A 25,009-nucleotide genomic window follows, 5' to 3' on the forward strand; every position below is an offset into this window, starting at 1 on the left:
ATCTTGCCGCACAACCACGCTTCTCTCCTCATGGGACTTTGAGCACAATGTGGTCCGGCAGACAAAGAAAGAAACAAAGATGCTGGGGCCAAGCAACAAGCCAGGAATGGGGCTTCACACCTGAAGCAAGACATAACCTGACCCTGTTTGTGGTCGCTCTTTGACCCAACTTTGGTCACTGAATTGAACAGGGTTTGCTCCCAAGTGAGAACATGACCACAGTTTACACCATTCAACATTCATGGCACGTAGCAGATTTTCTCGCTGAGTCCTTGTTAAGTTTTTTTCATTGGTAGGCTCGCAGACACACAAATTCACCAGGAAGCAAAGAAGATGACAAGAGCTGCACTGCAGGCAAGAGACAGAAAGAACCGGCAGGCAGTGGCAAAGGAGCCTTGTACCTGTCCTCTCTCCATCAGCGCTCTCTCCAGGTCTTCTATTTTTGCTTGGCACCTGAGAAGATCCGCTTGCAGTTGCTCACGAGTCTGAAAAGTCAGTTTGGAGAACACTTAAAATTATCACAGAGATCATCTGGATACAAGGAGCATTTCCTGTATTCTGCTTTGGGGCACAATCCATGGCTTCGTAACTCAGCACTGACCCATCCTCTACCCACCATGCCAAACTATCTATACAAATCAGTAACGCTGCAAGCAGCATCAGGACTCTACTATTCTTCATTCAAAGTGCCGGCACCCCAAGAGGAGTTACACTTTAATAAGCCTACTGAAGTCAAGAGGCTTAGAAGGGAGTAACTCTGGTTAAGAGGGAATCGTGAATTGTCAACTGGCCACAGAGAAAAATGCTCCAGCGGGTTTCACATTAAGAAAATAACAAGGATAGGAAGAGACAAAGGGTTATGAGGAATAATACAGGATCACATGAACGTAAATTGGTCCAGTCTACTTTAATGGGAAGGAAGCAGGACATAAACTTCAGGAAGGTCTTTTGTTTGAGCAGGGCATGTTTTCAAGGAGCTAACTGAGAGGTAAATACAGTTGCATTTCAGAGTCTAGAATGGCCCAGACCATAATCCCAAATTAAGGCTGACGTTGCAACAGACTTTAGACATGGAAATCTAGATCCACCCAAAAGTTATCCCAAAACTCCAAGTGTTTATGCCCTCTTCGCAGAGTCTATTTATAAGAAGTACTGAAGGAGAATTCTTTCATAGCAGAATTCAACCATGGACACAACAGAAGATTTAAGCAGGTCAGTTCTTTAAATATGTCAATCAGTGCAACTCTCCTAATTCAATACATGTCAAGACATCTAGAGAGTTGTACATCTGTAAAAGCGAAAACGTAATGTCTTAAAAAATACACTTACCCTAGCTTCTCTTTCTGCATCCAGGGTCCCTCCGACCTGCTCCTGCAGCAACGCGTATGCCCTCTGCAATGCTTGATATTCTCTTGTTAGCTGACAGAACCGCAAATCGGCTTCTTCTCTCGGTGTGTTCTTTAAATAAATTTTTTAAAAAATGTTTTCTGCTAGTGTTGCAAATATATTTCATATTTTAATATGACCATCTATTTAAGAAAAAGGATAATTAAGAAGCAAATAATTTTATAAATAAATTTTGTAAAATAAAATTCGAGTGATATTCTTTGCAATGTGCATTTCAGTACTTAACTAAAAGGCTTCCCTACCAAATTTTGGAGTTGATAATACTACGATATTTGTATCAATGACCACAAAATTAGATTTGTTAAAGTTTCAGGAATTTATAGTAGCTGCTGAATCAGTGTCAACACCATACAGAATTAGCTAAACAATTAAAGCTCTGTAGCTTGAAATCTTTTTTTAGGAATCTGATTTAGAAAGGTGCCAAGATCTCCCCACCAGCGGGAGAAAGTTTCCACTTGCAATGCGCTCCTGCGCACAGCTACTCCAGCCTAAACCCACTGACCTCAATGGAATTAGACTGGAGCAATTCTGCACAGGAATCACATTTATTTAATTCCAGTGGGTGGCCCCCACCATGCAGATGAAAAAACCTAAACAATGGGGCCACCAAGGTCTATAATAACCTAAAAGCTAAAAATAAGTAAAAATTGGAGTAAAAGGAAACACTGAAAAGTACAGAGTGACGCTTTCACATGCAGGGAAGGGCAAAGAAGAGGGATGGGATGAATGAGCCAACATGTATGGAAACAGATAAAGAAACAGCAGGAAGGGGGGAAAACAGCCGAAAGGCAACAGGAGAAGAGAAAATGGATCCAGTGGGGAGGACAAAAGAGAGCCAAGCAGTAGGAGGAAGATAGGAAGGGACTCGAAAATGGAAATAATGGGAAGATTATGGCCACCAGGAAGGGAAAATGAGATTTGCCATCTCCTGCTTGTCCTTCCCAACACTATGTTAATAAAATGCAACTTCCTTCTACGGGCCACGCTACAAGTGACGAATGACACTTGAACAGCAAGTGAACAGACTCACCTGAATTCCTCCCTGTTCACTTGCACTCCACTCGATCATGTAGTGATCACGTGAGTCTTTTCACTTGCCATTCAAGTGTCATCCGTCACTTGTAGCTTGGCTCTACAGCAGCTATTCTCAAACTTTTTCAACCTCAGAGACCCCCATTTTGATTGTATTTTTTTTTTGCAGGCCTCCAAGCTCTGTCGTTCTCCCTCACTAGCACCCACCACGCACCAAACAGCAAGTTATGTTTTCCATATGTGGCCTTCTGTCCTCAAAACAAAACAGGGACTACATCAGCTACACTTTAAAAGCAAGTTTAAATAAAACATTTGGTTGTCTGGTCTGGCACGTGGCTTACAAGCTCAGGTCTCAGGGCAGATGTCTCTATGGGGCCACAACTCCAAAGGCCACAACTCAAGAATCTCAGGCCCGACATTTGTATTATGATTTGTAACATGTAGGCCAGTGTTTCCTATCCATTTTTTCCATGGAGGAGCCCCTACATTAATTATTTAAATCCTAACAAACCCCTACATATGAAAACACAGGCCAGAAAAGTTGATGTTGGGAGGCGCAATTCAATTACTGCTAAATTAGTATCAAGAAAATTTATTTGTAAGGAGATAATACATATATATGTGCTAACTCTTATGTCATAAGAAAAAAGTGAACTATTAATAACTATATTTCGAGGGATTTTTGAGGTATTTTTAAAAATATATTTATTCTACGATTTCTTGTGGAACTCCTGATAATGACCTATAGAAACACTGATACGGGGTCTGGGTTCCCCCGACCTGACTGATTCTGACAGTCAAATGTGAGGAGCCAGAAAATTTGTTTTCCAAGCACACAGGACTCCAATTCAGATCAGGGCCTCAGTGCAAGAGGGAAGGGGTCTTTAGTCTCCCCTTCACATATACACCATTTTCCCACACTGAAATAGCCTGGGGGGTATTGTTTGCCCTGTTAGGGTTGAGGCTACATGTACACACACAGGGCCAGCAAATAATAATAATATCATTTTGATTTATATAGCACCCTTCAGGACAACTTAACACCCACTCACAGCAGTTTACGAAGTATGTTATTATTATCCCCACAACAATCACCCTGTGAGGTGGGTGGGACTGAGAGAGCTCCTAGAAGCTGTGACTGACCCAAGGTCACTCAGCTGGCTTCAAGTGGAGGAGTGGGGAATCAAATCTGGCTCTCCAGATTAGAGTCCTGCCGCTCTTAACCACTACTCCAAACTGGCTCTCTTCCCTCATTATTCCTCTCTTCCCTTGCCTTTTAACTATCTCCTCCCTGCCTCTTTCATCCGTTCCTGGGTTGGCCTTTTGTCCTCAGCAGGCTTGTGGTCCCAAGAAGGCCCTTCCTGCCCTCTGGTGACGATCATGGGCCTGCTTTAACCCACCCGTATCTCTGCAATCAAGATGCTCCCCCTCCTAGGGCTATTTCTTTGGTCCTCTTTCTCTTCATTGGACTTGGGGCATGGTAGTATGTGACCCTGCTATTTGCCAAGTGTGGAGGCAATGTGGTGAATCCAGTGGGGCATTTCCATAGCTGCAAAGACTTCTGTCCACAAACATGATTTCTGTGGCACCTCCCTCCCACAGAAGCCCACCCCTGAAATCCTGCTCTTAGGAGCAATATTTTGGGGGACATTCTGGGCTGCTGTGGAAGGGGGAAGCTGCAAAAGCTGTGCTCTGTTGAAGGAAGTCCTTGCGTCTGTGGAACTGTGTCACTGAATCCACGCCAAAAACTGGCTGCCAGCAAGTCTGGTTACAGCACTGATTGCCAACCTACAAGCTTGGAAAGCAAAGGACCCCTCGAAATCCAAACATGATGGGCAGAAATAATAAATTTAGTTTCTAAGGAATGGCTCTCTTAGAAAAGAGAAGCTTTACAAACATTTTTTTAAAATCTGGAGCCCATTTTGAGAATGCTTTGATGGACACACCTGTTTGTCCTCTGGGACTCACTACGGTACTGGCTGGGTCCCCTTTTTCCTTGGCCAGGAAGGTTTCTCACCCCTTTTCCTTTGAAATATACAAGAAGTGATACAAAAGGTGCTAACCAGCACTGTGGTCAGGACATCAGACTAGGGTCTGGTTGACCCCCATCAGTCAGGAAGCTTATTGGGTGATCTTTTTGGGTGACACTCTCTCCCCTTCCCCATGATCTACCTTGTAAGACTGTTGGAAGGAGGAAACGGAGGGACAGGAAACCATGTATACCACCTGAGCTCCTTGGAAGATGACTAGATAGACTGACACACATACAGAGGGAGAGAGAGAGGGAGAGGGAGAGAGAGGTGCTATACACAGTTTTTATTTGCTGGAAGGTGCGGGGGAGTAATTTCTCTAATGAGGGACATTATTATTGCTCATTTAAATGTTTTATATAAATCTAATAAAATAAATATTAGGAAAAAAAAACCTTTGTATATAAGCAAATCTACTTACATCTTCCAAGTCCTCTTCTGGTGTAGCTGGAGTCCTGTCTGTCTTATCTGTGTTATATGAGGTGATCGATGAGGTTTCTGAATCAATTGATTCTTCATCAAATCCAAAAAATGTCTCCACAACATGCCTCTGAAAAAGGTCAATGTTCTGAGTTTCCAATAAGCACATTGGTAGGGCAACATATTAAAATGCCAACGTTCTTTGTTACCAATAAGCACATTAGTAAGGCAATATATTAAAATACCTTACCCACATTGCTCTGCAGTAGAACAGCAGGGTTTGAGTCCCTTAACACCTTAAAAACCAGCAGAATTTTCAGGATATAAGCTTTTGGGACTTTTGAAAACTTACACTCTGAAAATGTTTTTCTTTAAGATGTCACTGGACTCAAATCCCTTTTGGTTTCTGCCTTTAAGAAATAAATGACTGGAGGCCCGGTGGCAAATTCAGTCCCCAAAGCTTTTCATAGCATTTGCCCACAAAGATCCCCCCGATACACAAACACACACACACCAAAAGCTTTCTCTCAAGCTGAGATAAAGGACTGTTAAGCTTCCTCTTCACAAATGTACATAATAAAAGATATCCTTATTCTCTTAGGCATCACAATGGCTCACTCCTGTGTGTCAGTGAAGACTGAGGCAAATGTGAGCGAGCAGGTGAGGTCTGTGAACAGCAAGCCACGGCACAGGCAATCTTTTCCTGCTCCTTCAGTGTTTTCCTGAAAGGAACTCCAATACAGTATTCAAGGAGTCAAGTTTAACAGCAATTTATTTTTACATTTTGCAGACAAAAAGATGGCTGCTGTCAGGGCTTTTTTTCTAGGAAAAGGGGTGGTGGAACTCAGTGGGTTGCCCTCGGAGAAAATGGTCACATGGCTGGTGGCCCCGCCCCCTGATCTCCAGACAGAGGGGAGTTGAGATTGCCCTCCACGCCACTCGGCAATGCAGAGGGCAATCTAAACTCCCCTCTGTCTGGAGATCAGGGGGCGGGGCCACCAGCCATGTGACCATTTTCAAGACGTTCCGGAACTCCATTCCACCACGTTCCTGCTGAAAAAAAGCCCTGGCTGCTGTTATACTTTTCCACAACTCCCAACTGCAGGTATTACTCTGGGTACAAAGGCCCACCATTTGCATTCAGAAGGACTTAAAGGACTTTTAATGTCAGAACCATTTCTCAAAGGAACTCTGTTGCTTTCCATATTATTTATTTCAATATTAAACATAATCTTCCCACCCTGAACCTATCCATTTCTTCCTAGGGTCATTCCAAGCGTCATTAATTTCAACATGTAACTAAACTATTATGAAAATTTCAACGGATCAAGATCCCAAGATCAATGCTTTCCCTAACCTGCAGAGCAAGAGGGTTGGGGCTGAAGATCAAGGCAAAGGGTGGGAGCAAGAGCCTAAAACATATGGAAGAACCATGTGTGAAACTGTAATCCATCTTTACAGCTTACACAGCACACAAGCCTTAACTTACAATTTCTTTTTAAAGCACGGGTATACATTAACTTCTCTTAAAGCAAAGGTTTTTTTAAATCTTAATTTTTTCCCCAAAAATTATTTCAAAGAAACTTTGCAAAAAAGGTTTTTTTCACATGGTTTTAAAGCATTTAAATTGAGGACATATTAGAAGTATGTTTTGCATGGACAAAAGTGGGTGATAAACTTCCTATAACTTCAAGCTCAACGTAATTTTTAAAAACTTCCCTAACTCAGTATTTATACAATGGTTTTTTTCTTTCTTTCTGAAACTGGGTCAAAGTAATCTGCTCACCTGGTAATCCTTTATGCCAAATTTCAAACTGATCAGATCAACTGTTTGAGTTTTATGAGGAATAAGTGAGGACCCACAAGACTTGTGGAGAGGGGGAGAATCCTATCCTTCCACTCTCCCTGCTGGGCTTACCACTTCTCAGGGCCAAGCTACAAGTGACACTTGGAGCGCAAGTGGAGTGCAAGTGAACAGGGAGGAATACATGTGAGTCTGTTCACTTGCCGTTCAAGTGTCATTCGTCACTTGCAGCTTGGCCCTCAGACAGCTCACCACTTTCCCTTCCCTTCCCCTCCCCTCACCCACCAAGAGAATCACAGGGGAATTTTGCTTGGCTTCCCCCCCTCCCCGTCCAAAAGTGGAGGACAGATGGTGAGGAAAGTGGCAGAAGCTCCTCCTCCTCCTTGCCCACCCACCACCTTCAGGGTTGCCACCTTACTGGCAGTTTTAGCAGCAACAGGGGTCATCGGCGGCTCCCCCTCCTCACCTGGCCACTTGCTGACCTCCAGCAAGGCCACCTCAGTTGCAAGCGGAGGAGGTGGATCCCATGAAACTACAAAGGTCTGGGGAGTCTGGAGGGGGAGGGAGAGACAGATTTTTTAAGGTTTCAGATTTTTCTGAAAGAGATCCCACAGGTTTGGGAAAAAACTGGAGAAAGTCTGATGAAAAATCTCACTTCTGTCAATGTGGCCTTGATTGATAGATTTAAGTATCCGCAGATGGGGCCCTGTTGACAATCAAGATAGCCTGACAGAACTTCCAGACATTACATGGAAAGAAATGAGCTTTACTCCTGGTGCTCCAGAATACACACCATTTCTCCCTATAACGGATCCTATGATCGCTTGAGCTCTCGTGGTACAAAGTAGTAAAAAAGTCAATTCAAAGACAGCATACAATATGACATACTGTAAGAACAGAACTCATGTTTAATTAATAACATAATGCACATAATAGCCTTGTGCATGAGTTACACAACATTTGCAACTCATCTTCAGTGCCCAAGATCCGACCATTCTGTGTGGGCAAGGAATAATTTCCCCAAGTTCTTCTTCTTTGCTGCAGGTCTTTGTCTCCCTTGGAAACGCCAGTCTCAGGATTGTGGGACTCACACGGAGGAACTGCACAAATGGGGGGGATTGAGGAAGGCTAAGTAGCTGAAAGGCACTCCCCTTCCTCATCCACAAGTGCAGATCCACTGAGAAGTGGGTTCAATTTCATCCTCTTGCCCCTCCTCACTCTATCCCAATGACTCCAAGAATGTTCTGTTAAAGGCTTTTTTCGAGACTTCTTTTCAAAAATCCAGTTATGAGCATTCTTTCAAGCTAAAAGCACACAGACATGTAAGGTAACCTTGCTCTGATGGCAAATTCTTTCTCCCTCACTTCTGAGATTAACTGTGGGTCAGCCTGATCTCAGGGTAGGTGAGAAAGGTCCCTGAGCAAAATGTAAACATCCTCTGGTTTTCATTTTTATGACTAGGAGTTTACCCCTAGACAAGCTTTTTCCCAGAAGTGTTTCACACTTATAACAAAAATATGGCTCTGGCTTTTGAAATGTTTGTATGAGTCACCTGTCACTCAAGCTTGTCGGGTGTCATGCATTCTGGGTAAATGTAATTTTGAAAGGATGTTTGTATTAACTTTTTTGATCTTTTATTCTGTAAATAGTTAGTGCTAAGGTATATAAAGTTCTCTGATGTAACTGTTCTTTATGCATATGACCCAGAAAGGGGCAGTATGCATCTGAGTTTTATTTGAAACAATAAAACTCATTTTTCTTTATAGATCACTGTTCGGTGTCTTATTTGAGGTTAATGGCTGAAATGGGATTTAAATTGGCACGCAAAGTACTCTGAAATAAATCCCCCTTCATGTTCCTCTGCAGGGATCCTGTGACCCCAGGAACGATCTTTGCGGAGGTCAGAAAGAACTGCAGCAACGCAGAGGAATAGGGAAATCTCTGTCTCTCTTCTGCACATGGATGGGACAATACTGCACAACAGAAACACAAGTTTCCACACAATACTGCTCCTAGAAACACAAGTTGCACCAAAAGATCATAAAGAAACAAACAAAAAGGACGATCTTCAGAGTGTACCGCCTGAACCATACAATTTTTCACAGAACAGCCACGACAATGCCTGCCTGGGTCTGAAAGGGAGGGGGTGGTTGCCCCAGACTTGGAACAGGCTGTGGTGTGCCCACTTCTAAAGATGCCTACGCTGGAAACAAGAAATCTTAATAACTGTCAACCAATCTCAAATGTCCCATTGTTGAGCAAGGGGATGGAAAGGGAGGTGGCTGGACAACTTCAAGCTTTCCTGGATGAGGCAAATTGTTTAGAGCCAAAACACACGAGAAGAAATACCTAGATTCAGCACGTGTTCTCTTACCTCAAGGTTTGCCGGGATCTGTAGGCGTCCTGGAAGCTTAAAGTTTAGCATTTACAGAGCAGCAGGAAGGGAAATACAGGCGCCTGAATTTCCCTTCCCCTTCCTGCTGCTCTGTAAATGCTAAACTTGTTCTCTTACCTCAAGGTTTGTTGTGAAGTGTAGGTGTCTTGGCAGCTTAAAGTTTAGCATTTACAGAGCAGCAGGAAGGGGAAGGGAAATACAGGCGCCTGTATTTCCCTTCCTGCTGCTCTGTAAATGCTAAACTTTAAGCTTCCAGGACGCCTACAGATCCCGGCAAACCTTGAGGTAAGAGAACACGTGCTGAACCTGGGTATTTCTTCTCGTGTGTTTTGGCTCTTAGACTCTTTCCAATCTGGTATTAGGCCTGGGTATGGGACTGAAACAGCATTGGTCACTCTGGTGGATGACCTGAGCTGGGAGATGGACAGAGGGAGTGTGAGTCTGTTGATTCTCCTAGACCTCTCAGCAGCTTTTGATGCCATCGATCATGGTGTCCTTCTGGACCAGCTTTCTGGGCTGGGATTGGGAGGCACCATTCTGTGATGGTTCCAGTCCCACCTAGAGGGTAGGTTTCAGAAGGTGATGCTGGGGGACTCCTGCTCAGCCCCTTGGCCTGTGGGCTTCTGCAAGGTTCAATCTTGTCTCCTATGCTTTTTAACAGCTACATGAAATCGCTGGGAGAGGTCATCCAGAAATTTGAGCTGGGTTGTCACCAATATGCAGATGACACTCAGCTCTATTTTGCACTTCCAGCTGATCAGAGGAGGCTGCAGAAACCCTGAACCAGCGCCTGGAAGCAGTTTTGGAATGGATGCGGGCTAATAAACTGAAGCTTAATCCCAACAAGACAGAAGTGTGACTAGTGAGCGGAAGGTATGGCTCAAGATTTAAGGTGTCACCTGTTCTGGATGATGTTGAAGGAACAGGTCCATAGTTCAAAGGTGCTCTTGGACACAGGGCTACTGCTGGATAAGCAAGGTAGCACATTGACCAGGGGTGCCTTTCACCAGCTTCCACGGGTTAGCCAGAAGCGGGCTTTCTTGGGTAGAAAAGATCTGACCACTATAGCACATGCCCTGGTTACATCTAGATTAGATTGCTGCAATGCGCTTTATGGGGGCTACCCTTGAAAAGTGTTTGGAAACATCAACTGGTGCAGAATGCTGCAGCCAAGATGTTGAACTGGAATGGATCACAAGGAAAACATCATTTCAGTCTGGGCTCATCTACACGGGCTCCCAATCTATTTCTGGGAACAATTCAAGGTGCTAGTACTGACTTTTAAAGCACAATATGATCTAGGACCAACATACCTGAAAGACAGCCTGTTCCCTTATGAACCAACCTGACCACTGAGTTCATCTGTGGAGGCCCTGCTTCATGTGTCTCCACCTACTGAGATGAGGTGGGTGGCAATCTGGGATAGGGCCTTCTTAGTAATGGCACCAAACTCGGGAGCTGTCTCCTCAGGGAGATTTGACTGTCCCCTTCTGTTGCCCTCTTCTGCCAGTTTGTGAAGACTTCTTTGGCATTCCCTCAGTGATCCCTCTTCCTTCCCCAATATTTTAACTGTTGTTTTTATCCTTCCTATATATTTAAGTTTGGGTTTTACATTGTTTTATTGATGTTTTTATGTGTTGATTTTACTGGCTTTTAAGATGAAATTCTAATTAGTATGTTTTAATTCGTTAGGCACCTTGGTGGCCCTGTAAGGGCAGAAAGGTGAGGGAAAAGTCTGGTAAATAAGTAAAATAAATAAATAGAATGAGCCATACGTAAATCCATCTATACATAGTCAAGGGTATCTGTGTTTACTCCCTTTTTAGTTTCTTCTCCGAGTTGCCCTAGTGGACTATCATCTTCCTAACTTTTCTTTCTGGTCATGACAGTTTGGTGTAGTGGTTAAGAGCACGGGACTCTAATCTGGAGAGCCGGGTTTGATTCCCCACTCCTCCACAAAGCCAGCTGGGTGACCTTGGGCGAGTCACAGTTCTCTTGAGCTCTCTTAGCCCCACCCACCTCACAGGGTGATTGTTGTGGGGTAATAATAACACTTTGTAAACCGCTCTGAGTGGGCATTAAGTTGTCCTGAAGGGCGGTATATAAATCGAATGTTATTATTATTATTATATATATCTGCAGCTCTGAGACTCTGTAATACTTACTTAAATAAAGGTTGATCACCAACCTGGATTTAATCTAAGGTAATTTTCTTTGATTACTCTCTTTTTAACTCATTCCAGTTTCTTTTAATCATTTGATTTTGCCATTGATTCTATTAGTTTTAAATTGTTTAGACTGATTCTATTGCACTTTATTTTAAAACTTTGTACAAAATTTTGTCTTGCCTAAAAGCTTATGAGCTGTACAGACAAACCTGTTAACAAATGTAATGGTCACAGAGCCTTAACCTCAAGAAGTGAGACGGGACCTGATTCCTTAGCAGACACTGCTTTCCAGAGAGGTGGTGTTGAAAACAGCACTGGCAGTTGAGAGAAATGCGAGGGGAAAGAAGAAAGGGCAAAGAAAAGAAAAGTAGAGAACCCCCTCCGTCTCTCTCTCTCTCTCTCACACACACAGAGGCATGCTCTGTATTTTCTGGACCTCACTACATCACTAATTACTTGCCCGTGATTCTTGTGGTTTTTAATGAATTTCCTCAAAGCATGGAAAATAACATGTCTCATAACAGTTGTTCTGGTACAAGCATCCACTCAATAAGAGAAATCCTTAAAGGAAAATTAGCAATTATTACAAGGAAGGGGTACCATGGGATTTACACAACACCTGCTATGTACTTCCAACGCATCTGCTCAGTATTTATCATAAGCAGAAAAGCAGCAAAGGATGCACATTTTTTGAATTCTGGTACTTTAGGGCATTTGTGCATGCACATACACCTATTTTTGCTTATGTGGATAGCCGCTCATTATCAGTAATGATTCAGTGGTATTCATCTTACTCTAAATCTACATTTTCACTACAGATTGGAAAAAATATGTGCAATATATATGCACTTCTAAATGCCACCATTTCAACTATTTAAAGTGACTGATTGCCTTTTCTGCTTTAACAATGGATCCTTGGAACCCCCCACTAGCACCAGAACCTGGCATGGGCTACAAACCACTTTGTTGGAATCAAGACATGGGCACCTGATCGCATCAGGATTATACCTCATCCATGAAGACATAAGCAAGAACTGAAGAGAGGAATCTTACCGAATGGTTTTTATTTTTTTTTTTAAGCTTGTTTCTTTTAGGCTATTCTTTTGTTTCTTGAGTCAGAAGTGATCATCTATATTTATTTATTTGATTTGATTTATACCCCACTCTCCCCATGAATGGGCTCAGGGCGGCTGACAACATCCATAAAATACAATAAATAAATCATAAAAACTATAAAATCAGTAAGTCATTAGAATAGTCCAGGCGCCTTATACACTACTTAAATAAACAGTCGGGAGTCCGTATATAGGCATACATATGGGCACAGCACATGGCTGAGGGCAGTCCCTGAAAAAGTGGTGGTCTTAGGTGGAAGAGGGGGGATACCCACTGGTCCTCAGCCAAAAGCTCAGCAGAACATCTCCATTTTACAGGCCCCAATATTTTGATATCAGCAACTGACGTTTTATTTTATTGGTTATTTTATAACCAAACAATGATAGACTTACAAATTTCAGCCTACGATGAATATATTCCAGCAAAGGGCCACGTCCTTTCTAGGGCTTCACAAACAATTTAGAACAGGATGCCATTTTCACCATAACTTGAAAACAAGGAACTGAAGTGGATAGAAAACCATCTCTTCTTTACATTCCATTAACCAGCACAAGGAAAGAAAGACAGACCAATCCACAAAGCAGAACTGAACATCACAAGAACATGTACCAATAGCTAGAGCTCTTACCTTCATGCTTATAAGTCATTTCTTGACAGCCAGAAAAATATAGGCATACCAGAGCACATAGACAGATGAAAAAAGAGAAATATACGACAAGAATGAAATATTCCATGCTAATAATGCCAAGGCTGACCACTTTCTATTCTCATCAGAAACACTGTAAAAGCTCTTCCGATCACTGAGCAGAAAGGAGTCCCCAAAGCTCACCAAGTTCCAAAGAAACCTTAGCGAGAGTTCTCAGCCACGTCATCTGCCAGAATTCACAAGGCTGCTAAGTATTATTTTGTCTCAAAAACATCTAGGAACACAGGAAGCAAAATGGTCCTCAAAAGAAAGACACGACTTTTAACCATCTGCCCACAACTGCATGCCTTCCATAGCTACACTGTATATTGAGTCCCTCCATCCTCAGCACTGCTCCTGGAAATGAGAGTTAATTGGAAGCAGCACACGACTCTCCTCAAAACCCCATGGCAATTAATGGTGCTCCTAAGGAAAGTCAGGGTAGCAACAGTTACCTGGCACCATGGAAACCCATCTAGTTCCCCCACTGACCCCGCACCGTAACAATCCAGAGTATGCTATGTACTAAGCAGAGAACAGTGGCGCCACAAAAGGGACCCAGAGCATGTATGTGCAGGATAACTCAACTGAAAAAGCCAAGTCACACACAAGGCAAAACAAACACCACACACCTCAGGATTTCTGGCTAACACGACCTGTGGTGAAAATTCCTTCTTGCTTCGAAAAGAGTAATGTTTTCAAAACTTTTCTTCCAAACCAGAATTTTTATTGAGCGCGACTCCCTGCTGCCAAATACCCTGTCCTTAGCAGTGGCAAATTCCAAAGCAAGCTTTCTGTTGACATGATCTGATGCCGTGTTTCTACACTGCGCTAAGACTCTTTCAAATCAGTTCTATCATCTCAGGAGGAAGCACTGCTGTACTGAAGTCAGGCTAGGCATCCTGGCTGTAGTTCTTCTTTCCAACTGCAGTGTGGCCGGGGCCTGCTCACCAACACCACAGAGAAAAGATGCATTGCAGAGAAAATGCTTTACTGACCGAGGAACAGGCAGCAGAGTTCATCTTCCCCTCCAGACTCTTGCTGTGGGCATTCGAGCATGCACCCTAACTTGAGCATTGAGGCTCTTGCTTGATGCTTCCCCCCTGCACTGTGATCCTCCTTCTACTTCTGAAGCTGATCCTAAACCATCATTCAGCACTGTCCCCCACTGGCAAACCAGGACCTTCCAGCCTGCTCTTCAACTGGTGAGCCAGTGGAGCAACCACACACCCATGGGGAACCTCATTTCTAAGAGTTTCTAAGCTGCTTATGGCCAAACCCAGAAGGTCCCCTGGTGACACTGAGGGCCAAACTATAAGTGATGCCTGACACAAGTTGGACACTTGTCAGCTTCCCTCAAGTTTTGATGGGAAATGTAGGCAGCTTGGCGGAATGTTGGACAAGTGACAGTTGAAAAGTCCATTGGACAGCAGTCAGAGGGCCAAGCTGCAAGACCAGGACGCCTACATTTCCCATCAAAACTTGAGGGAAGCTGACAAGTGTCCAAACTGTGCCTTTTGTCACTTGTAGTTCCGCTCATAGCCTCTGGCCAAACCCACAGTTCTGTCTGTGCTTGCTACAAGGTGGATTGTGAGTGCTCTGGAGTCACTGGTTGGTGAGCCAGTGTTGATAACTTTGGGAACGTTTTCATAGTTGTGTTCTGTTGTATTTAAATAAATTGGATTTGTATTTTGAATATGTGAACATTGCTCTGGGGGTTGAAACCCGGCCCTCGGGACTCTGAGGGTTACGCTTAGCTATCACAAGAGTCATTTTCTAAAGAAAACAGCCACAACATTGATGAAAGAGAGTGGAATCAAAGAATGAAGATGTTTAGAAAGTCAAGGGGACTGAACAGGTGAGGTGACCACAAAAAAGCTGTAAGAGACAAAATTAATCCTGGATCCCAAGCAGTGTGTGCTTCATGAAGCTGGGCCCAACTCCTTCAGTGTCCAAGCTGCCCCCAAACCCTGAGGCTAGCCTACTCCGAAAAGAAAGGCTGTGGGCTATTACTCTCTGGGGATATGGAGCAAATCAATGTGCAAGCAGGCTGCAGTCTGATTCAATGTGCATCTCTTCGGAAGCAGGTCCTACCATGTTCAGAAGAATTTTGTCTCAAGTAAGCGGGCAGAGGAGGGAAGCGTTAAGTTTCCTCCAACTTCATACATCCAGAGGAGTTAGCCGTGTTAGTCTGTAGTTGCAAAATAGTAGAGTTCAGTAGCACCTTTAAGATTAACCAACTTTATTGTAGCATAAGCTTTCGAGAACCACAGCTCTCTTCATCAGATGCTACTGGACTCTTTACTATTCTCCAACTTCATGTGTCCCTACAACAATGGGCAAAATCCACACCATCTCACTGGATTATAGTTTTTTGAGGTTTCTTGAAATTTTTTTTTTAAACTTGCTTTTTTATTAAGAGTGCTCTTCAGGTTTCTAGGACCACCAGCACTCCCAGTAGTTACCCTCCCCCCTTCCCAAGGCAGTTAGAGGTACTACCGGACTCAAATGTTGCTGTTCTACCCTTCCCAAATCTCATTCTTGGAAAGAGGTGGGGGCTGGCTTATCTTTAAGGTGTTGATGGATATTTCATGCAAGGATCCAGGAAACTAGGTAATTCGACTAATGTGCAAGAGTTGCAAGCCTGCTCCCTATTACTTGGAGATGGAGAGCATTCATTTACCTATGCTGACTTCTGTCTTGGGTTCCTTTCTTCCTAGTCAACTGCCATCAGCTGGAATGGTATTAATATACTGGGGTCTTACAAACCTTACAGCTCGTACAAACCTTATGTGTGTGTGGTGCCCTCAAGTCATAGTTGACTTATGGCGACCCCTGGTGGGGTTTTCATGGCAAGCGACTAACAGAGGTGGTTTGCTATTGCCTGCCTCAGCAACCCTGGTCTTCACTGGATATCTCCCATCCAAGTACTAACCAAGCCCGACCCTGCTTAGCTTCTGAGATCTTCAGGCTCACTTGAGCTATCCAGGTCTGAGCTTACAAACCTTTTAAGTACTTGAAAAGTTGCAGCTATCTGTATCCCAGGCCAACATGTTTGCTTCTCTTTCCTTCTCACTTCTGCTCTGGGTAGTATTTGATTTGGGCAATCAATGTTTCACATACAGAATGTACCTTAAATGAATATGGTCATTCTGTGATAGTAAAATAAATAGATGTTTTAAAATCTGATATTACTCACTCGAACCCCTCTATCAGTCACAGACAATCACATCCAAACCTTTACCTCCCCAGCATCATTCACATTCTTCACGGCACAAGAAACATTTTCATGCATCCTTTTAAGGGAGAGAACTGCATTCGACAGATGAAAAGCTCCTGAGATCGTCACCTCCATCAGGCAAGATTTCTTGCATCAGCTTCTCTGCTCCTTGTTTAGTTGGATACATATTGCTGCCTTTCAACCCCCACAATTCTCACCCTTCCTTTTTTTCCCTCTTTAAATCTCTACTCTCAGCTACCTGTGTGGGCGGCTCTTTCTTTTTCCTTCACTTTTCCTTTCTCTTACTTTCTTGTGTGCACTTCTAGTCACCAGATCTCAAACAGGATGCTGTAGAGCTGGGAAAAGGCATGGAAAAGGCAAGCAAGATAAGAGGTTGGAGCACAGTTCCCGTGAGGAACAGCTTGAAGAGCCTGGGACTTTTCAGTTTTGAAAAGAGACAACTAAGGGGGGACGTGGCAGAGGTTTATAAAATTATGCACAGCGTAGTGAGAGTAGACAGAGAACTTTTTGTCTCTCTCCCAAAATACTAGAGGGCATCCAATGAAGCTGATGAGTAATACATTCAGGACAGACAAAAGGAAATACCTCTTTATACAATGAGTGATTGAGATGTGGGATTCACTGCCAGAGGATGTAGTGATGGCCACAGGCAGAGACAGCTTTAAAAGGGGGTTAGACAGATTCACAGAGGAAAGGTCTATCAGCAGCCACTAGCTGTGACTAAAGGGAACCTCCAAACCCAGTGGCAGTAAACCTCTGAACACCAGTGCCAAGGGGCAACTTCAAGGGAAGGCCTCGGCCTCAAAGCTCTGTTGCTGGCTCTCTAGGGCAACTCGCTGGCTACTGAAAGAGAGAGAGCCAAGCTACAAGTAATGAATGACACTTGAACGGCAAGTGTATTTCTCCCTGTTCACTTGCCCTCCACTTGCGCTCCACTTGCCATTCAAGTGTCATTCGCCACTTGTAGCTTGTCCCTAAGTTATATTCCTCCCTGTTCACTTGTGCTCCACTTGTGAACAGGGAGGAATACACGTGAGTCTGTTCACTTGCTGTTCAAGTGTCATTTGTCACTTATAGCTTGGCTCTCTGTCTAGTCTGTCACTCTGGGCCAAGCTACAAGTGACGAATCACACTTGCCTGGCAAGTGAACAGACTCACGTGTATTTCTCCCTGTTCACTTTCCATGCACTTGAGCTCCACTTGTGCATGTGAATGGCAAGTGAACAGGGAGGAATACACGTGAGTCTGTTCAAGTGGAGAGCAAGTGAAGAGGGAGGAATACACGTGAGTCTGTTCACTTGCCAGGCAAGTGTCATTCGTCACTTGTAGCTTGGCTCAGAGTGCTGGTCTGAAGCAGCAGGGTTCTTCTAACGTTCTTGTTTTCTTCTCTTGCTGATGGGCTGTGATGGTGGGAGGACGGACGGTAGGGTTACATGGGGTTTGTTTGTTGTTACATTTATTATCCTAAGCAGGAAACAATAAAATTCTTATTGGGAAAAATAAAAAGTACATGCATTCCTGGCTCTAAAGTTCTTCTTTAGCCAATTTAATCAAACAAAACAGAATGTGATAGAAAAGCGCCACCGTGACGGCATCCAGTGTGATAATGCAAACAAATGGCCCAAACGTCCGCACATCTGAAGCCGCCACAAAAAAATCAGTCCAACAGCTAAACTTTTAAACTATAATGCCTACATTTACTTTACAAGATTGTATCTTAATAAGGAAAAGCCGATACTGTCATGACCCCCTCCAATCAACTCATTCACTCTGACGATGTCCTTAGGGGAGAAGCTTGTAAAGAAGTGGTCAGCCCAAAGCTGAGGTCTTGGTCAAAATGGCTGAACTCAGGTTGAGTTTTAAGTGCTGCTGGGATTCTGGACTAGGGCAGATATGTGCTGGATGGGCTGATTACTAACACCTGCAGAGCAGTCTCTGCATTCCCCAGTGTTTGACCTCGGGAGGCTGTTCTCAGAGAAGCTCCACGTTCACTAGATTTTCACACACTTAAATGCTAATCAACAGCTTGGCCCTGATTGGCTCTTGAGTTGCCAGGTGATGGACTGAGTCCTAGAAAAGATGGCTTCTCAGCTCACCCAGCTCCCTTCTCTATTCTGTTCTCCTCAGCATGTCCCTATGCCAGACCAACCAGGCATGGGAGGAGGCACACATTTTAACAGATGGGTAAGATGAGTAACGGATGGATGTCAAGCAGAGATATTTAGGTAGCAAGCTCTTTAAGTTCTAGATAGGCATATTTTATGTAGCAACAGTAAGGCTTCTTTGTTTTATGTCTGTTGTCTGCATGAGAGTGCTTTATGCTTCTGCAAACACTCATTAAGCTAATAAATATAATTTTAATTAAGCTGAGTCTGGAATTCATGTCTTGGGCATGGATACACCACAGAACGAATCCAGAGACTGGAAATTCAAGGCCTTAGGACAAGGTAAAGCTTTCAGCCTCATAAACAAAAAGGTTGTTGGTGTGATTGTGATCAGCACTCAGAATTAAGGGGACCAGGGTGGCTATCCCTTCACAGCTCCAGGAGACCCAGGGTAGTGGCTGAGGAGGTCCAGAGGGACTAGGGAGAACCCAGCACTGCAGAGGCACCCACTGGCACTGTGCCACGTATGCCAGTGGCTGCAAATGAAACATTGCCCACAGTTCCTGAGCCTCCAAGCCTCTGCCAGGCAGGATTCAAACCTGAACCTGTAGTCCGCCCCCCCGACCATTTCCCACTCTGCAGGAATGGCGTCAGCAAAAGACCCAGGCCAAGGTAGCACAGAGGAGGTGATGTGCCAGATTTGCTGTATGTAACCCCACTACAGAGCTACAGCAGAGCACTGAGGACGGTACTTCCTTGCAGGATCCTGGCCAGATCACAGTGCAACCTCAGGAGCTCCAGCACCTGCTGGCAGTGCAGCTGGGCCGAATTACCTCCCAGTCAATTCAGGCTGATGCTGGAAGGACAGCCTTGTGGACTGACTGGTCCACCCGGTGCAAGCCCTGTGTCCCAGGTGCCAGCTCCGTGCCCCTGCTCTAGTCTATGTCCCAAGATGTACCAGCCCAGGACCAAGGGCACTACTTTGGAAGAAACCTGACAGAGCCTGATTGAAGAGCACAGGACAAACATTATTCAAGATGGAGAGAAACTTTACTCACTTTGGGAAGCTTCAGACTTTTCCTTTTTGGTTTCTTAGACCGTAACAACTGCTCCCGTTCCTAGACAAAGAGATTTCATATTAAAATCTGCTCACAATTTTCAGAATGACATGCACAGGTGAAGGATCTTAAGCTAGGGAAACTAAGGGCCAAGCTACAAGTGAGGAATGACACTTGCCTGGCAAGTGAACAGACTCAGGGCCAAGCTACAAGTGACGAATGACACTTGAACGGCAAGTGGATTGAGTGGAGGGCAAGTGAACAGGGAGAAATACACTTGCCGTTCAAGTGTCATTCATCACTTGTAGCTTGGCCCTCACATGTATTTCTCCCTGTTCACTTGCTCTCCACTCGATCACTGGAATGCAAGTGGAGTGCAAGTGAACAGGGAGGAATACATGTGAGTCTGTTCACTTGCCAGGCAAGTGTCATTCCTCACTTGTAGCTTGGCTCAAAGAAACCTTTTCTTCCTTAATTTTTGAAAGGTAAGCTTTTCGGCTTTGTCCCTGAACCCACTACAACCTCCCTGTTGTTCTTTCTACAAACCAGCCTGCATCTCAATTTGTAGCTCACTCCCTCCTTTAGCATCTCCTTTTGTTCAGTTTCTGGTCCTTTACTCTCTATTCCTTAATGAGTTTGGTGGTATAAAGCAGACAAGACTGATGTGTACCAGTGCTGGGGGTGTGAACGTGTCCCTACACTGCACACACACATGCATAAAGGGCAGACTGTGCCGCAAGGCTGGCTGCAACAGCTTGGAAAAAGTGAGGCCAACCCACCATACATCTTTCTATCCTAGGAGGCAAGGAGCAGAGCAAAAAAAGGGCTACAGGCAGCTTCATACTCAAGCACATTTCTAATGGGATTGAGCAGGCCTTCAATGGTCTCACAAACATGCCAGAATATGAGGGAGACACTATTTGTTTCAGAAATCCAACCCAAAGGGTGGTGGTTTTTAAAAAGTAAAATTTAGTGTGGAGTAGCAGTTAAGGCATTGGACTAGGATCTAGGACCATGGAAGCTTGCTGGATGATCTCAGGCCAGTTACAAACTCTCAGCCTGAACTCCCTCACAGGGTTGTTGTGAGGATAAAATGGAAGAGAGAAGAATGTGGTAAGCCAATCGGTGTCCCCTTTGGGGCAAAAAGTAGGGTAGAAATGAAGTCCATTAATACATAAACAAATAAAGAGGTTGGAAAGGCTGTCGGTGTTTGGAATTTCCCCTGGGGAAGGGTCACATCTGGCCGCGTGAGCTATATGCTTTGCAGGTTCATCCCAGATTTTAAAGGTTGTACCTAGTAACTGCTCAGCTGTGTTACCTTGCAATTAAACAGGATGCAGACACAAGTCCTCAAAGCAATCCTTCCATTATGGGGAAACTTTCTTTTCTCAGCACTAAGAATCAACATGTTGTCCCTTGTCCTTCCATTCATCCGGCCTCGCCCTACACAGCTAGCAGTTCAAATTAATAATTTCCTCCCTTCCTTATGCCAGTGACCTTTTCTAAGAACTTGATTTCTTTTTGTAATTCTTTTGAGCACTTCGTTACTCTAACCCATAAATAGCGAAGCATTCTCCCGACCTTAAAAAAAAAAGTGATGTTCAAGCCAACACACCCACAAACAATACTCCCCATTTTGTATTATACTACTATTCCTTTTCTTAAAAAAAATTCTGTGAACTCTCTGTACCAGCACTTTAGGACACGAAGATGCATAAAGGAAAAAGAGAGACAGCAGCACATGTGAGTGGCAAGGTGGCCACTCCTGTTCCATCCACTGCTGCAGCTCACGGGTGAAGGGGTTATGCTTTCCCTGACCAACATCATCTCTTTGGCAGCAGGAGGACAAAGCCTTCGGCTGCCTGGCTAACATTCATCCGTAAGAGAACTCAGGAGCATCAAAATGCGTGTATTTGGATCCAGTGACCATGTCTGGCTAATGAAGGAAAGAGGGCAAAGACTACATGCTCAAGAAACACAGTTGTATTACCACTGCGAGATCATCAATAACACGTCGTTGCTCCAGAACTTGTAGTTTAAGGAATTCAACTTCTTGTTCTTCTTGTGAGCTGCTGAGATCATTCAACGAAGTGTGTCTTCTCAGAGTGGGCTGGGCAGACAACTTCTCTTTCTACAAAAAAAAAGGCATTTCATTAACACATTCAGATATTACATATCTTCTTATTGCAAACATTCATTATTCCCAAGGCTGGTCCTACTATGAGGCCAAGGGCTATGACAGCCATTTTGGTATAATGCTTACGAGTGCGGGACTCTAATCCGGAGAGCTGGGTTTGATTCCCCACTCGTCCATTTGAAGCCAGCTGGGTGACCTTCGGCTAGTCATGGCTCTCTGGAGCTCTCTCAGCCCCACCCACCTCACAGGGTGTTTTGTTGTGGGGATAATAATGACATACTTTGTAAACTGCTCTGAGTGGGCATTAAGTTGTCCTGAAGGGTGGTATATAAATCAAAAGTTGTTGTTATGATTAATTATTATTATTATTATTTATTAATGGTGGTAGTTACCTCAGGGCAAGAGATTTGGAAGGCTAGACACCACCTGTCCTACTTACCTGCCTGTTCCCTCCAACACTGCCTTCTCTCTGTTGCACCCAGCTGGCAGCTGAAGCACCTCATTCTGTTTATAAACACTGAGGCAACCCCTACATGCCCTATAGGGCTTCCCCTACACACAGAAGCTTCATTCCTCTCACAACAGTTTGGCTGACATTTTGGTTGCCTAAGCAACTGCAGCCATTGTTTTTGGTTTTTAAAGAGCATAGGAGGAGGGAGAGAAAACAGACAAAAAGGATTAGTTGAGCCAACACTCTGGCAGCAGAAGGTGGCCTCAAGCGGCAAAATGTATCAAGAGAGAGAAGACTGTTCCGGCCTAGAAAAAATGGGATAGCAAGGCAGCTGAGGAACAGCCTTCACTTTTTTTCTATCCAGCTGAAATTCACCCCTGAGCTACAACAGAGAAAAACCAAACACACACAGAGCGCCATCCCAAGCAGTGCCGCTCAGACGTTCAACCATATTCGTGTTACTGGGCCTGCCCCCCTCCTTTTCTTGTCACCTTTTGGCACAGATATCAACATGATGACAACTTTGGAGCTATGGGATTTGCATCTCAAAAGTTGTTATAATTGATCTCTTCTTTTAAGTTGTATTTTCTTTCTGATTGATCTGTATGCTAGTCTTAGAACTGTAATAAACAAACAAATAGACAAATGGACAATGACTCCAGTCATTGTGGTCTAGCGGACCAAGTGTTGGGACCAGGAGATTTTCAAGTCAGCCAATCAACTACTTGTGGCTTACCTAGCTTGTACATGTGTATTCTAAGGCCCTTGAACCAAGGTTTCCAGATGAAGGACCATGGGAGAAGACCCAGTTGTACAAATAGCTTTGGAGCAGGTAAGGATGTGCAGAGTCAGCAGCCTACAGCAGGGGTGGGCAGGAGGTCATTTGCGGATGACCAGTCAGTCCCCAAGCAGTTAAAAGTGTTGGAATAGGTGACTCAGCATGCCTTGGACATTGGGGGGCGCTGCATGTCTCTCTGAACATATACGTAGCTCTAGCAATCTGCCACTCTTTTGTCTAAGGTGGGGACGCCTCCTGACCCCTCCTCCTTGTCTCTATGCCTCTTGGGAGAATCTCTCTCTTGCCTTGTGGCTTTCCAAGGAGAAGGATGTAATCCTCCATGCTCCGCCATGAAGGCCTCATCCACAGATCCACATTTTCAACCTCACTGCCTAGTTGTCAGGGTGTGGCTTAGAATTAGGGAATGTAACTCTTTAGATTAGGCTCTTTCCCTTTTACTACAAAATATTGATATGGAAGGAATCTACTTCAATAAAACTTTAAGTTGTATCTTTCTATGATTTTGCCTGAGGACTAATTAATGCACGTTTTAAGGGTTTAAACGCTTCTGCCTAAATAACTCTGCTGTGTTACTATAAAGGTTTCACATAACTATAGTTTCAAACCAAGAAACCTAAATATAAAATTTTCCAATACAGAGTAGTTCTCTGCCCCTCCTCCAGTGTCTGTAATGACTTTCTTCTCCTTTCCTTTAAAGCGCAACTGTTGCTCTGAGAGAGGAGCCTCGGTCTTTACCCTTCGACCAAGACCCCCCCCCCTCTCTCTCTCTCTGGGGACACTATATGATCACCACAAACTCCAAGGACGGGTTCCAAATCTGGAATACTCGAAGGAGGACACATTAAGTATAACTGGGACAGAGTCCACTAGGAATCTTCTGATTTACTTGTTTTTGCTTGCGCTGCAAAGGCCTGTGTGTTACAGGACATCTAGTTACTCAAAGCTCAGTATTACCCAAATTTAGCACATTTTATTAATCTTTCAATCTACCTTCATTTTCCGGCTTTTCCTTCTGTTACTTTTATGTTCAGTAAAACTCAGCTACTGTCTTCCTCACTGCCTATTTCAAATCTACCCAGGGTATCGCCCAGGTTTATGCCCATTCTGGCACAGACTAAAGACCCCCCTGACCCAGGAGTTTGGATTGTGAAAGAGCATTCACACGTATTCCCAAACATTGTAGGTAAAACAGGGGACAAATGCTAATCCCTTTCCATGGGATGATGAAAAAAATATGGCCAAAATATGCTGTGTGCTATTCTAAAATCAGACAGGCCAACTACGTTTGGTATGCATCAGGTTTTGAAATGCCACTGCTTCAAATCTGGACATTAACTTTCATCACTGAGAGCTAGTTCCCACTTCAAAACGAGGGAGATTCAACTGTTTGAGTCCAGTGTCTGGTGAACAACTGAAAGCTCTAAAACTTCAAGAGCAGCTTCTAACAATGTCTGTGATGCAAGGATAGCAGCTTACCATTTCTACATTTTCCCTAGAAAGGTTCTTAATTTTGTCTTCCATTCTCTGTATAGTCTGCAACATGTCCTCGTTCTTCTTGTTCAGCCGTTTGTTCTTTTCTACAAGTGGTTTAAGCTGCACTTCCGTCTCCCGAGACCGTTTCAGCTGCAAATGATTTTAAAAAATGAAGTAAAACAAATCTGCAACTTTCAGCTGGGCTTTAATTACACAACAGAATTCAGTAAATGATGGGTGGCGGAACAGCATGGCACACCTCCATGTCGTCAGATATCAGAAACTAAGCAAGGCTGGATGGGAGACCAGCAAGGAAGACTATGCAGAGGAAGGCAATGGCAAACCACCTCTGCTTCTCACTTGCCTTGAAAGCTCCTTGTAGGAGCCTCCGTAAGTTGGTGACCTGATGGCACTCAATACATATTCAGTAAATGCAGCGATCATTTCAGCCTCTCTTTCTGCAACTCTGATATAGGAGATAGTTGCTGGAAGAATTGTGTTGCAGGACCACTCAATACCAACTAGGAATATTCGAACACCTAGCTTATAGCCTGTCGGCCAGTTGTCAACAGGAAGCCAGTTTTTTTGTTGTTCTCTTCAGCTATCTGAGAGCAGTATGAGCCTGTTCATTGGGTCCCCCTTCATGTATAATCGGCAGTGTTTTACCATATACCTTCTCACACAGCCC

General features: G+C 44.0%; 1 protein-coding gene across 2 annotated transcripts in view; it reads right to left on the reverse strand.

Moving 5' to 3' along the window:
* The window catches only part of JAKMIP1 (janus kinase and microtubule interacting protein 1), an 88,721-nt gene that overhangs the window by 40,278 nt on the left and 23,434 nt on the right, over positions 1-25,009 (reverse strand). For both annotated transcript variants that reach the window (XM_054999276.1, XM_054999277.1), the window contains 6 exons: positions 24,325-24,471; positions 21,452-21,592; positions 19,462-19,521; positions 4,891-5,019; positions 1,330-1,458; positions 402-485 (listed from right to left, as the gene is read on the reverse strand). In XM_054999276.1, coding sequence (XP_054855251.1) covers positions 402-485; positions 1,330-1,458; positions 4,891-5,019; positions 19,462-19,521; positions 21,452-21,592; positions 24,325-24,471 — 690 coding nt within the window. The remainder of the gene's footprint in view (positions 1-401; positions 486-1,329; positions 1,459-4,890; positions 5,020-19,461; positions 19,522-21,451; positions 21,593-24,324; positions 24,472-25,009) is intronic.

This window comes from Eublepharis macularius, chromosome 15 (genome assembly GCF_028583425.1).
Source record: "Eublepharis macularius isolate TG4126 chromosome 15, MPM_Emac_v1.0, whole genome shotgun sequence".
NCBI lineage: Eukaryota > Metazoa > Chordata > Lepidosauria > Squamata > Eublepharidae > Eublepharis > Eublepharis macularius.